This window comes from Antrostomus carolinensis, unplaced genomic scaffold, assembly GCF_000700745.2.
Source record: "Antrostomus carolinensis isolate BGI_N321 unplaced genomic scaffold, ASM70074v2 scaffold19250, whole genome shotgun sequence".
Classification (NCBI taxonomy): Eukaryota; Metazoa; Chordata; class Aves; order Caprimulgiformes; family Caprimulgidae; genus Antrostomus; species Antrostomus carolinensis.
This window is the reverse complement of record NW_010289313.1, coordinates 3,965-17,839: the sequence shown is the minus strand read 5'-3', so window position 1 is coordinate 17,839 and position 13,875 is coordinate 3,965. Positions and strand designations below refer to the sequence as shown.

General features: G+C 48.6%; 1 protein-coding gene across 1 annotated transcript; it reads right to left on the bottom strand.

Moving 5' to 3' along the window:
* Positions 1 to 845: 845 nt before the first annotated feature.
* Positions 846 to 8,407, bottom strand: MORN3 (MORN repeat containing 3). Its single transcript, XM_010170061.1, has 5 exons — positions 8,263 to 8,407; positions 7,420 to 7,577; positions 6,202 to 6,361; positions 3,382 to 3,566; positions 846 to 914 (listed from the first exon to the last, which is right to left on the bottom strand). Exons 1-5 carry the CDS (start codon positions 8,405 to 8,407, stop codon positions 846 to 848), a joined length of 717 nt encoding a protein of 238 aa, XP_010168363.1.
* Positions 8,408 to 13,875: the final 5,468 nt, after the last annotated feature.

The window sequence follows — 13,875 nt, the reverse complement described above, 5'->3', positions numbered from 1 at the left end:
TATAAACAAGAGATGATACTCGGAAGCACAGTATAAATCAGGTGAATTAATGACCCACTCACCTAGTTTGTTTTTCACCAGCCAGCTGCAGATCCATCTAGTTTGAGCTCCCCTTCCTTTGATCTTGTGGGTGACGCTCTATGTGGCTGGCACATGGTCCTTGTGTTGGGTGGAAGTGGAGCAGCCGGCACAGGGCTGTGGAGTGCTGGAGGTCTGGTGGGTGGGCTGGCCGAGGAGCAGAGCTGGGGTGAGGGCTGGTGCTCTGCGTTCCCAGGGGATAGGGAGGAAAACCAGCATAGGGAGAGCAAGTAAAGTTGCATTGATTAAAATATTAATTGAAACATGATCTGTTACAACTTCAGAATTCATCTTGAGTCACAGGTATGTATCAGGGTAAGTTTGGGGGCAGTGGGGGGGGACAGTTATTTGACTGTACTTTTCTAGTGCTTTGCTTTTACAGCAGGTAATAGAAACTGCTGCTTCTTTAAGGCAACGTGCAAGACCTCAAAACCAAGAGGAGTGTGATTTCTTTACAGGAGGAGTAAGCCAAAGAAGCTGGGCAAAGAGTCACTGCGTGTCTTCCAGCATTTCACTGCTTGTGTTTTTTCTCTCCCTTTTTGTTTTTTTGTTTTTTTTTTTTCCTTTCTTTTCCAAAATATTGGGGGGTGGGAGGAGGCTTCTGAGCAAAGCCACCTGCAGAGTGAAGCATACAGGAGCAGCCTTGAGGGGGAAGTGAGGCAGGCCACAACACGATACCACAGTGTGGATTTGAGACACAAATGAAGAAGTAACCCAGGATCGTGTTCTTATCTTGCGTCTTTTCTTTTTTCTTCAGCATCCGGTTATTAATTTTGGCTGTCATCAAACATCGCCTGGGCCTTTGCTAAAACACCATCTGGATCAGCTAGTTCAATCTGAATAAAAAGAATTCAAATCAGTTATGCAGTGTAATTGAAAAAGCTTAAGGTTTTATAGATCATGATTATTTGAGCATTAACAGAGAATCACCAGTGTATCGGGACTTTTTATTACAGCCTTTCAATTACTGTTCTAGAAACAGCGCTACACTTTCCTAATTTTATTAGCCTGTTGAACATCATCTCCTTGAAATAGCTCTGCGTGGAGTGGACTGATTCTTCTTTAACAAAACACATTCTTAGACAAAACTGGCTTTGATTTGTAGCCTCTTGACAAAACCTATTGTTTCAAAAGGTAATTGCAGTCACCCAAGTGAACATCAGAGCTCAGAGAATGCAGGAGTCTGGAGTCAGGGAACCTGGATGGTTGCAGATTCTTGAGAGGGAAGTGGCAAAGCCCTGCCAGGAATTTGGCATCTCTCTCTGACCTGCTTTATGTCCTGATGCTTTCTGGGGTGCTTGTGTGTGTGTGGCGTTCTCCCAGGCAGAAGACACCCAGTCCTTTTCTCATTTATTTTGTTACGCTTTCTGAAGCATTGGCTTCAATAATTCTAACAGCAAAGAGCCCAAATCCACCATGTTGTGTCTTCCCTGACTCCAGCAATGTTCAAATTCTGCCTTGGTGCAACCCCATCATCTACGTACTGGGCTCCTTCAAAGCCTGTGACAATCACTCTCTAGTTTTCAGCCATTTTCTGTCCTGTGCATCCCCATGTTTGTTCCTTTCACCTGCTAATGAAGACACCCAAGGATGCTTCTCCCACAAAGCTCAGATCCTCACTGCTGGCCTCTTGCCAGGTGAAAACTGACTATTTAGTCCATCTCTGGTTATGGCAGTTTCTAACGCTCACCCCACAGCTACTGTTCTCCAACAGCTGCTTCCGACAGTAACTTGACAAAAGCTTTATGAACAGCTGAAGTCAATTTTTCTCCTTTTATCTGCTACTTCCTTTGTATTCCGAGATCAATAAATCTCTTCCGTTTTTTTTTAAGCACAATAAGGGTAGTGAAAGTTGATGCTTTCTTTTTGCTCATAGAGCAGAAAAAAATTGTGTCATAACTTGATCTTCAGGGAGTTAAATAAACAGCCAGGCTTGAACATCCTGCTGCAGTGAAATGGCAGTTCCTCCCAGCGCTGCTGGGCTGGGTCGTTGAAGAGGCTGACCTCTGCTGACCTTTGACAAATCTTGTAAGGTAAATATTTTTAGCTACAGAAGTACTCCTTTCACTCTTTTTGCAAAATCAAGATTGTCTTTCCCTGGTGAGTATGTGGTGTTTATTATTCTGCACTGCTGTGGGTGTGCCTAGTACTTACTGGATTAACTGGCTTGTCAAAAACACTTGTGCTCAAAGGGCTCTTGTTGTACAAACCGGATTTGAAAAAAATAAGGGAAGCAAAGATGTAACAGTTGTGAGCTTCAGTAGCTGCATGTGCCCAGTATCACCTGCCAGAACCTTGTCCCTGGAGCAGAGGAGGAAGGTAGGCAGCTCTACCTGCCACAGGGCTGTGCTATTCCCTGTGTTACTGGTGTAAAGCAGTGTGCTGTGGTTATCCAGTGTGGTTCTGCTGGGCTCTAAGCAAAGAGGAGCTTCCCCACCCATATCCTGCAGTAACTGTCCCTTGGAAATGCGATGCCTTTGTATTTCACGTGTGGCACGCAGACCATGGGGAGTCAAGCTGAGACTTTTGGCCAGCTCTGTCACTTGGAGCCACGTCTGTTCCTTACTGATCCCTGTGCCCTGTCCTTAGAGGGCATGGAGCACGGGACAGGCTGTCCTGTCCTCCAGCTCCTGCACCAAAGGGATGTGCAAGGATCTGTCAGCTGCCAGGCTGATGGCCTGGGGTGTCCATCCTGCATTTCACCGAGTCTTTGGGAGGGGGACAGGGATGGGGAGAAGGACTGGCTCTTCTTCCACAGCCTGTGTCAGTCTTATGGGAAAAGGGGAGCAAAGCACATCAGCTCTCAGACACCCATCTGCCCACCTTGGGGGAGCTACACGCACCCGTCTGCCTGTGGGGCTGCTGGACATGGATGAGACCCTGATTTGGGGTGCGTGGGTAAAGGAAATGGCTGATATTTGTGCTGCAGCTGCTCGGTTTTCAGGAAGGTCTAGTCAGCTTTAGCAGTTTGGCTTGGCAAAATCATTTGTTTTTGACGCAAATCCCACTATTGTCTCTGCCTCTATTGTCCCCGTTTCCTTTGTGCTGCTTCAGGTCTCTAAGCAGTTTTGGTGCATGAGAACTGCACTTTTTCAGATGTAAGTGATTAGGAGGCTCCAGGGGTGGCTGGACAGTCCGTTTGTCCCTGTGGGGCTGTTTAGGACACTGCTGGCCAAAAGACTCTGAGCACACACCCCATGAGCTCAGAACCCCATGGGGATAATCGCTTAGAGAGTGAAGTGCTGCCCCGAGCAGTGATGAATGCAAATATCACTAGCAAAAATGAAATTTCCAAGCAATTACCTTTGGGATTGGATACTGAGTAGGAGCAGGAGCTTCATCTCTGCCAAAGTCAATCAGAATTCCACATTTTGGTATATCTGCTGCCCAGATACCTTCAAACAACTGCCCCTTATCCAAGTAGAAAAACTTCCCAGGGCCATGCTTCTTTCCATCTTTCCAACCTCCTTCATACCGATTTTCATTTCCTGTAATTAAATATATGGACAGACCATGAAATTTGCACTGTTTCATTAAGGGGCAACAAATGAAACCAATCAACATGGCAAACCCACCGAAGAGAAAATAATCTGCTTGGTGTTTCTTAGTAATTTCGAGGGAGCTACAGCACAGTGTGTCATTTTGCTCTCTTTGCTGTGCCACAGGACAAAAGGCTGCGGAAAGGGCCCATGTTTGCCCGACTGGAACAGGAAATGTGTTCACCTGCTTTGTTCTTCTCCCACTGATATTCATTTTTTGCTGATACGTGGAGTGAGTGAGCTCAGGGTAAGCCTAGTTGCTGAGTCACTCATCACAATGTGAAAAATTACAGGATGCAAGTTTTGGATTTGTTACTGCAACAAATCATGCAGGAACTCTGGCTTGAAGAGGTTTGCTTGTCTGGGCAAGGAACAGCAGATCAGCGGCACTATCTGATCATTGTCCAGTCAAAATAATCTTGATTTCAAATAATACTTGTAGTTATGTTTTTCCTCAATGAACTACAGAGCAAAAATTGCTGTGAGTGTCTGAAAGGCTCGAGCAATCAGTAGCAGACTGTTTTTCCAGCTGTATTGCAACTCTTGGCATTTTTCTACAAGTGGAGAGAGGTTTCTTTGGGCTCTGCGCTGCTCTCCAGGAATCCATCCATCTGTCACCAATGGGGAAAGCAGAGCTGCAAGGGGAAGAGAGCAGCCTCGTCCAGGGATGCTGCTTGAGAAGTACCATCATACCCGTGGTGGTGATGGGGCTGGGCCACCTGCTCTCATAGAAGAGTCCTCTGCTGTCCCCTTTTCCCAGATACACTGTTTCTAAGCCCAAAACCACGGGGATTTCTGACCAAGTTACTTAGTGGAAATATCTTTGAGTCTTAGCCAAACTCTGCCATTGTTTGTGGCAAGAGGTGGTTGAAATACCAGGGTACCCAGCACGGTGCCGTAGAGGGAGCTGGGGATTGCCAGAACACCATCAGGCAAGGGGGAAAACCAAAAAATGCTTCTGGGGAGTGTGGCTGCTGGGCTCTTCAGGCACCGTCTGGTTTGCAGGTTGGAGCCGTGGTGGTGGTGATCTTAAGCTGCATCTGGTGGTGTGCTCATCTGCAACACCCACCTGCCCTGCCCACTGGTGGGAGCAGCTTGGCTTTGGCTCTCCAACCACTGACAATTCAGAAACCACCGAAATCACAGACCCGGCTGTGACAGAGGGGCCATCGAGCACCCTGGCTACACCACGGCACCTGGCTGCTCCCATCCGCTCTCTTCCCAGAGCATCTCGGAGGCTGCGTTGCTCACGGCCGAGATCTCTGTGGACGTGCAACGCTCAGGTCTAAAAGCCATTGAGCAACGGGCTGTAGCAGAGGCGGCGAATCAGCGCGGTGCTGCCAGCCAAGCTCACCCTCGCCGGGCACGCTGCCACTACAAGCAATTTAATCTTGAGCTGCAGCTCATCGTGACCTCCACTGAAGAACTCCTTTCACCACCGCAAAGCTGCCGGCACGTGGGCACGCTTCCAGCGGCTGAGCTGAATACATTAAGCTTGTGGGTATGAAATAATTGCTCCGGCTAATTTTAACCAAAAAGAATCCGGCTCACAATCAGTTGCAGGCTACGCTGGAGGCAACCGGGCTCTGAAATGGTGCGTGAGCCGCAGCTCAGCCCACGGGGGCTGTTAGTTTATAACTAACAGTGCCTTTGACGGAGCGAAGCAGATCAGGGGAAGGAGTTACCCCTGGAAGCGGGTGCTGATTTCATCCGGATGAGCCATCATCGGTCCAAAGTGACTTTAGAGTCAGCAGAGAGAGCGCAGTCGTGCATGCGACGTGCAGTGAAGGTTGTGCTGGTTCCTCCCAGCTGCTTTGCTTAGCTAATTGCTAGCCTTGAGATCGCTTTCCAGCAAAAAAATAGAATAGATGAATAACAATATGGAGATAATATTTCTTCAAATGTTCCGGGAACACAGTGCCTTGTACTGCAAAGGATTGGAATTCGTAGCTTCGGGGAAAAAATGTGATAAACTCCAAGCACAATGAGGGAAAAAAAATTCCAAATTTCTATTTTTATGCTGAGATTGCCACCAACATTCCCATCCTTGGTGCTCGGTGTTATTTCTGGGAAGAGATCGTGTACTAATGAAACCCCTGTGTTCACTCAACATGAGCCAGTGTCGGAAGTAAGAGAGGGGAAGGAGTGAACACAAAAAGAATAATTTTATTTTTTTTTTCTCTGCTGGAAACTGGACCCCTCTTTGGTATGCAGCAGTTAGAAAGTACGTCTGGCAAAGTGCCTGACTTGAAAAGAGAGATGTGCTCTTCTCTGACCCAACAGTATATTATCTCTAACCCTAACCAACCCACTCATTTAAATGTAAATCACAGCAAAAAATACGCTTTGGTGCATGTGGAGCAGCGCAACGCCGGCCCTTGCACAGCCTGTGCTGCCTCCAGCCCCAAACCAGGAGGGGAGGGACAACACCGGGGAGCAGCCACAGCCCTGGTGCAAGTCTTCAGTAGCAGATGCACTGTAGCGTCCAGAAATCTGGAGATCAGAGACACCCAAAGAGCAGCACGGCCCCAAACACCTCGAAGGAGGCCAGCAGACCCCTTGGGCGAGCGTGGCTGGTACTTACGCAGCCGCAGCATCCCCTGCCCGCCGGGCCGGTCCGCCAGCCACTGCCCCTCGTAGATGGATCCGTCCTGGTAGAACATCCGTCCCCAGCCGCTCCGCAGCCCACCGCTCCACTCGCCCTCATAGCGTTCTTGGTTGGGGTAAAACATTGTCCCGTAGCCCTGGAAGGCAGCACAGAGATGGCTGATTAGGAGCCTCTGTATTGAAAGGGATCAGTGTTCAGTTTGGGGACGTGACTTTCTGATAGGCTTCTCCTCTGCTTAACACTCTTACACGTGGCTGCTGGTGGCCCAGCTCAGCGGTCAGTCAAGTTGAGGGAAACAACAAGTGATGGTATGGGATTTTTTTGGGCAAATGATTTTATTCCCATGACAAAACCTCCGTTTTGTAGCTCAGTGTGTTATTATTGGCAGGATCACTGCTAATATTTAGCTAAAGGCAGGTTTTACTAGAGTATAAAGCTGCCTGGGGACAGGCAGCATAAACAAGACCTGTCTCCCAACATGAGGATTTTATGCCTTTCAACCCTGACCGTGCTTCCCACAGCCCAGCGTGTCCCAGGCTGGCCAACTCCTTCTCTTACCCTTGGGCAGACCTAAGGTCTCTACGCGATGCTAACCATGGAAATGGTTTTGCCTTCTCCTCCATCCACACCTCCAAAGAGGTAATGTCCTAAACAACCCCTTGCCTCGCTTCCTTCCTCCTGCACAAGAAAAAGGCAGCCCTGAAGGCCACCTGTGATGAGACCAGTGGGCACAGGCAGCGATGCCACGCTGCAGCCGGGCGCCGGGCCAGGCTCCCCGGGGTGGCAGGTGTCACCCCAGTGGGCAGGTGAGCTGTGACACTGAGCACTCTCTGCTCTTTCCTTTCTCTCCTCAGGTTTGATGCCACTGGCTGGTTTGGTTGGTGAACTTCTGAATTAAGACCACTGGGTGAGTGCAAGGCAGGGAACCCAAAGAGATATTTGGTTTAGGTGTTTGTTTGCTATTAGGAGAAGTCCAGAGGTATCCCCTATGCCAGGAGGGATACCAGTGAGAAATATTTACATATTCTCAATGAGTTTTTGCATAGAAATAAAGGGTTAATTATCTCTGAAGAAAAAATAAAATCAGCTCTGGAAAAGTGAGCTTTTTGCACGTGCACACCCAACTCTTTTTTTCTTTCCCACATTCTGAGGAACGCTGCCTCGCAGCCGGCAGGCACAGGAAATCTCACTTACACATTTCTTGTCATTTTTCCACCAGCCTGCGTACACCTTCCTGTGTTCCTTGGTTACAGGGTCAGGAATGCTGTATGAGCCGTAACCATCCCGCTTCCCAAACTTCCAGTCACCGCTGTAAATGGCTCCGGTGCGTTTCCATACCTGGGTGCCTTTACCTGTTTAATAAAGAGGAATGACAGGGAGACCATGGCAGTTGTTAGGAGAAGGGTTTATGGGGCTGCCTTCCCACAGCTCCATCCCAGGCGAGGCGGCGCTGCCTGCACTGAGCCAGGTTTAGGTCTGGGATTCAGTTTAGCTTCCCAAGTTGGATGCATCGTTAATCTTGATCAGGAACTTCCTGTGTGGCCTTTGCTGAACGCAATTAAATCTTTCCAAACCTTGGTTTGCTGCTTTAAACAAGCCTGTCCCACTCTGGCTGCTCAGAGCTCGGTCAGGGTCTCCTTCCCCTGCTCTGTCTCCTGCAGAACCCACCACGACTCGAGGGTAAATGAATATTCCTGAAGCCAAGTCAGGAGCTGAGAGAGCTCCAGGGCCTGCGCAGCTGGAGCGCGTCCCGGTGCATGGAGCTGACTGCAGTTTGCTGTGTTTGTAGAGGATTTTTAAACATCTAGAATCTAGATATCTCAGGCAATTGCCCTTGAGTGCATGCAAAAGCTCTTCCTGTTACCTACTAGAAATATGTTTCAGCATATTTTTGCATGACATATATCAAAGACATATGTATATATAGTCATAAATGAATGAATTGTTTTTGAGGAGCATATACAACCGCTGACCACTCCCTAAGAACTTTTGTAAAGACATTAAATTGGTACTTTTCCTCAAAATGGTCTATCTTACCGTGTTTCAAGTTGTCCAGCCACTCTCCAGTGTACTGATTCCCATTTACAGCATAGACCGTGTGTCTTAATCCACATTTCTGTGCTTTCCTGTCCCATTCATGCCAGCGAGGCTCTGCAGCCCTGAGGTATTTTACGATGGGCATATTGTTTGTGGCTGGAGAGGAAAACAAACGATTGTCAGCAATAAATTAGAGAGAAATTACAAGGCAGGTACAGGCAGAACAGTCTATTTGTGAGCTATGTTTTAATATGTACCCAAGTCAGTAACTGATGTCTGGTTTTAGAGGGGTAAAATAGAGATATAACAAACAGAAGGGATCTAAAAATACTGAAGTATAAACCAGCACCATCTGAAAATAGGCTCACAGCACAGCCTGGCCTGTTAGGAAATGTTAACTATGTCTCAGCAGGTCGGGTCAGTGGTGGGCATCAGTCTCTGTGCCTGCTCTGGGGGAGCACAGGGAAAGGCAGCCCCTTCTCCATACAGCTGAAACCCTACCGGGCTCCTTCCCATGGCTGCTCCGCCGCCAGCTCTGCGTGAGGTGGGAACAGTTGTTTAAGCAAATTAGAAAATTATGTTTGCTAGGAAATATCTCGGGACACTGGAAAGCATTCGCAAGCTGGAGCAGGTCAGAGAGTTGGCCGGTGTCCCCGGCGTGCACCAGGAGCTGGGACACTGCATATGCCCAGCAGTAATGTAGCTCAGGCTCCTTTACTGCTAAAAATACCAGTCCTGGAGGTGTCTTGTTGAAAGGGGTTGAAACCACAGTGTTTCCATCTACCAAGAGGCTGCAGACTTGCCCAGGGCAGGACAAGTGCCTGTCAGTCAAACAAACTGCCAAGGAGGTGGCTTCCGAAGTGACGTGGGTTTTAAAGCATGGAGAGCAGGCAGGGGATGACGGGCACAGCGGGGAGGTGACTCGGGTGTCAGAGGTCTGGAGGGAAAGGATCGGTTTGGGGGAAGAGGAGGGAGATGAAGATGTTTTGGCCCATCAATACAGAGAGGACAACAGCAGAGTACAGCTCAGTGGTGATTCCTGGGCATTGCCGGTGGAACAGCTCGCTGTTCAGCGCAGTGGGAATGCCAGCACGGGCTCTGAGGTGAGAGTGGTCTATAAACCATAAATAAATCCCAAGAGGTGGCTGTAGGAACAAAAAGCAGGTTTCTATGAATGCTGTTGACATCCAGAGCTTGGCCAGAGCCCAGAAGGGTGGGATGCTCTCTGATTTTGTCTCCTGGGCTCCCCCTTCTGTCCTGATCTGCTGGACTGAGCCATATCCAGTGATTTTTCTGCATCTCTCCCTTCTGGGGTGTGAGCAGAACTGCCGTTCCTGCCGCGCTGCAGGTGCCAGGGAGCCCAGCATGGGGAGAGGGGAAAGGAAGGTGTTTCAGGTCATTGCTAGGGAATAAAAGCTAGAAATTAGATCTAAGAAAATATAGTTAGCGTTCATCCTCAGCTCTCCATGTAGTGTGGGAAATGTCATTCAACAGCTATTTGGGGAATATCATTGCTAAAAAATAGTATTTCTGTGTCCATGATGAGCCTTCCTCCTCAAAATGCAGCTGTGTTGTGTAGGATGTGTCCCGTGTGTCTCCTCACCGTGGGGCTGTGGGGAGTGCAGGCAGGGCTGGGGGACCTGCCCAGGCATTCCATTGTGAGCTCAGACCCCGGGAGGTTCCTGCCAGGCTGCAGCAGAAGGTTCCTGGCTGGTCACTCCCCATTCAGCTGTCAAACACAGGTGCCTCCCCCACCAGCTTCAAGGAGAGGAGGGAAGGTGAAGACCACCATGTTGCCAACTCTAGAAGCAGGTGTTTTGGGGATGGGGTTGTCTGTGAGGGCAGAGGAGAATATGGCAGCTAGAGTCCCCTGGCCATGCCACCCACCTGGGAGTGTCTTGGTTAGAGGACACTGAGGGCAGGATCTGTCCCTCAGTACGATGGAGTCGCAGCCAGCTGCAGAGGATGGTTTTTCTGCAAAGCAAACACAGGATACACCACAGCCGCTAAGTTCCTCCCTTGCCTTTGGGTGCTGCAGCCCCTGGTGAGGGCTCTTGCCAACATCTGCCAAAGGCTGGGGGTTTGCAGGACACAGAGGTGCATGTTGCCAGCTCACATCTGTCCTCCCCTTGCTTTGGGAGCAGAAGAGACAATCTACAGCTACGTGCACCCACCCCGACACCTGCTGTCACCTCCCATTACCACATCTGACCACTTCTTGGGCTCAAAGCTTTGGATTTAAAAACCCCAGGGAGGACCCCCAGCTGTGGGAACCCCACCCCAGCACCCTGCCATCTGCTCACTGTGCCTTCCAGCCCGCATGGAGCACCCAGGGTAACGCAGGCCGGCGGGAGCCACCTGTATTTGCTGAATCCCCTTCCAAATTTCCAGCGATGCCAGGTTTAAGCGTTAATGCCGTTGGTATTCACTGCCCTGCATGTTTTCAGCCACCTCCTGCAAGGGCGTGGGGAGGCTGACAGCAAGAGGCAGGCGCTGCAGAGCCTCCTGCACAGGTTCGGTGTTTCCCTGGGCAGGGGATGCCTGGAGCAGGGGCCGGCCGCGCTGACGGCTAGAGGCTGCTGCTTCCATGCGTCTCTGCTGCTGCTGCTGGGCTTGGGGATGAGGATCTTCCAGAACTCCAGAGTCTCCAGACACTGGTCTATGCTCTCACTTTGGATTTTGTCAGATAAAACACAGCTTTAGTTTGTACAGCCCTGTGGGAAGCCCATTTTTTATCCTGGCTCTTCACAGAACAATGCAATTTAGCTACAGCTAGACTGGTTTGGTTTTTTTTTTTCCAGTCGTGCATATTAACTTAATGAAGAGCAAGGTGGAAAATTCAACCAGCTGCAGAGAAGCTGGCACCCTCTGGAGAAGCCAAGCCATCCCTGGTGCCTCCTCGCCCCTGCAGCAGTGTCTCCAAGCGGGGTGCTCAGGGCACCTTCTGCTGCTCCTCCCCTGGAGAGCAGAGTGCCGGGGCGGACCATGGTCAAAGCCGACGTGCTCGGTTTGCAAAACACCTTCGAGTCCGGCCCACGCTCTCCTGCCTCCCCCCAGCCCGAGAGCCACCCTGGGGACACCGACCTGCTCTTGGTGTTGGCTGGGTGCTGCTGGCTGCATGGCATCGGCTGGGTCGTCATGGCAACTCTGCCACACTGTCACAAACTCGGCGCAAAGGGTCATGGGAGCGTGGCAGGAGCGCTGCCCAGAGCCGGGGGACTGGGCACTGCTGCTGGGACACAAGCTCATCCTGCGAGCCCCACGCTGAGCACGAGGTGCGGAGCCAGAGCCAGGCTCCTCCGTGGAGCCACGGGGCACACGCTGCTCTGCGGAGATACGTGTGTTTGAGTTAAGGATTATCCAGCAGAATATAAGGTGAGAAGCAGCCAGTGTCTCACCTCTGGCTGGTTTTTTAATACGTGCAGCAGCAGAAGGCTGGAAATGAAAGCAGTGATTATGGTACTCATGGGTAACAAATAAATCAGCCTTGCAAATGTCAGAAGAAAAAGGAGAAACTCCCTGAAAATGCCCATCAGAGGTCTTAAAAGAGAAATCCAAATAAACCTGACACTAATTCCCTCATCCATTACACTTCATCCGCAGACAAGGATTGCCATTATGGCCTTGTGAGTGTCTGCAATAATCTCCCCTAACGGGTACTTGAACATGCACACTCCAAGAATAAACCCAAAGTTCTCATCCCACTCCCATGAGCAAAACACATTTGTTTATCCCCATTCTTTTACCACAACACTGCAGGCTGAACGGTACAAATTTCGAGGTAGGTGGGGAACCTTGTGTTGGAACAAAGCAGCAGCCTTTGCGGGGTGAGATACTGCTTGGCCTTCCTGTAGGTGGGTGTTCATCTGCTCTTCAAACACTTACTGCAGCCCCCAAATTATAGCCTTAAATTACAACCAGAACTATCCCCTTCTGGAAAAGTATTATTTGGAATATTTCAGCCCCTATATTGCACTGCACTTAACTGAGAATGTGTCAATTAAAATAATTAGCTAACTCAGACAATTTCACTTGTTTATTTTTAAACAGCACGAGTTGTCCGAGGTGTTTGAACTGCAAGTCCAAACTATGTATCACCTAACCACAGCTTTTGCTAACCAGAGGTTATATACATATTTGAAACTCAATATATATATGAAACTATTTTAGATGCAATAAAGACCTTAAAATGATTAAAATAATTAAGCAACAAATTAAATTTCACAAATTGGAACTAAAAATTGCCCCGCGGCTTCCTCTGCGAAAGGCTCTATATCTGGATGTGATGGAGGGAAACAAGGGAGGGTGATGCCTCCGTTTCTGTCACTGATTTTAAATCCTTCTGCTCCTGGTCTCTGTGTGTTTGTTATTTCACCTCTGTGGTCCCAGAGTGGGTTATCAGCACCGGCTGCCCTCACAGACCCTGCCGGCCCCACCAAGGAGGCTTCACAGAGTGATTTATCTGGGAAGAGGCCGTGCATGATTCCCATCTCCAGTTTTCTTAGTCCAGCTACAAACATCTGAATTATACTTAGTATAATAATCTGAATTATACTTAGTTATTTTGTCCCTCGTTAACGTTCTGTACCTTTTTGTACTACGGGGGTACTCAGTGGGTAAGTGTAAGACGCCGGTAATATTTGCAGCTTTATCAGAAAGTTCTTTTGAGCCACTGGACTGAAATTTTACTGTCATTACATTATGAGAGAAGGAACTCCGTTAATAAGTAAGAAGAATAATAATTTTTGTAAAGGGTGTCAGATATGTTAAATATATAATTCAGCAAAGTGTGAGATATAAACCCAAATTGACCCAGAAATGCCCTAACCAAATCCTCTTCCTCTAAGAGCAGTTGTTTCAAGGCACAACATTGAGGCCACTGTGAAAATCAGGGTCAAAGTCAGGTTACAATGGGCTAGAAGGAGAACTTGGTTTTTCCTTGACGCAGTACTCCTTTTTCTAGCCTTTCCAGCCAAAATTTGGCCACAAATCTTCTTGGCCATTTTTGTTTTGTTGTTTTGGGGGTTTTTTTTAATTAGTTTCTTGTTTTTCTCACACAGACATTGGTCACTGCCACTGAGGAGCACCAGCACTCCCCTATCCCCGGGGAGTGACAGGGCTTCAGTTCTGCTGTTCGCACCGTTGTTGCTTCAGTTGTCTGGCGTTTGAGGGAACCTTACATTTATTAAGACTGAAAGGAAGCTGTTAAATCGGTCAGTGTCAGTTATGCTTTAACTCAGCCCATTAGACTGCCAATAAAATTTGTTGCAATGGACTTTTAGCTCTCCAATTTCTTCCAGTTTGGACATGCTGAAGAATCAACCAAGCACATGGTTTTTTTTAAACATGCCCAGAAACACACCATTTGTGGAGCAAGGTCCCATGATATATGATGTGCCTTAATTTTTTTCAGTTTAAAGAGTATTTTTTTAAATTAAATAAACCCAAAGGACCTCAGTATTCTACATCTGAAACCGATCATTTTCACAATGAAAGGAGACAGCTGCTCTGGGCTGAGTCTGTTCTCACAAAGCTTGGGGAATCACCCAAGTGAAATGTCCAAACCAACTGAAAACTGTCAGAATCAATAATTTAAGTTTATTCTGGGAACTT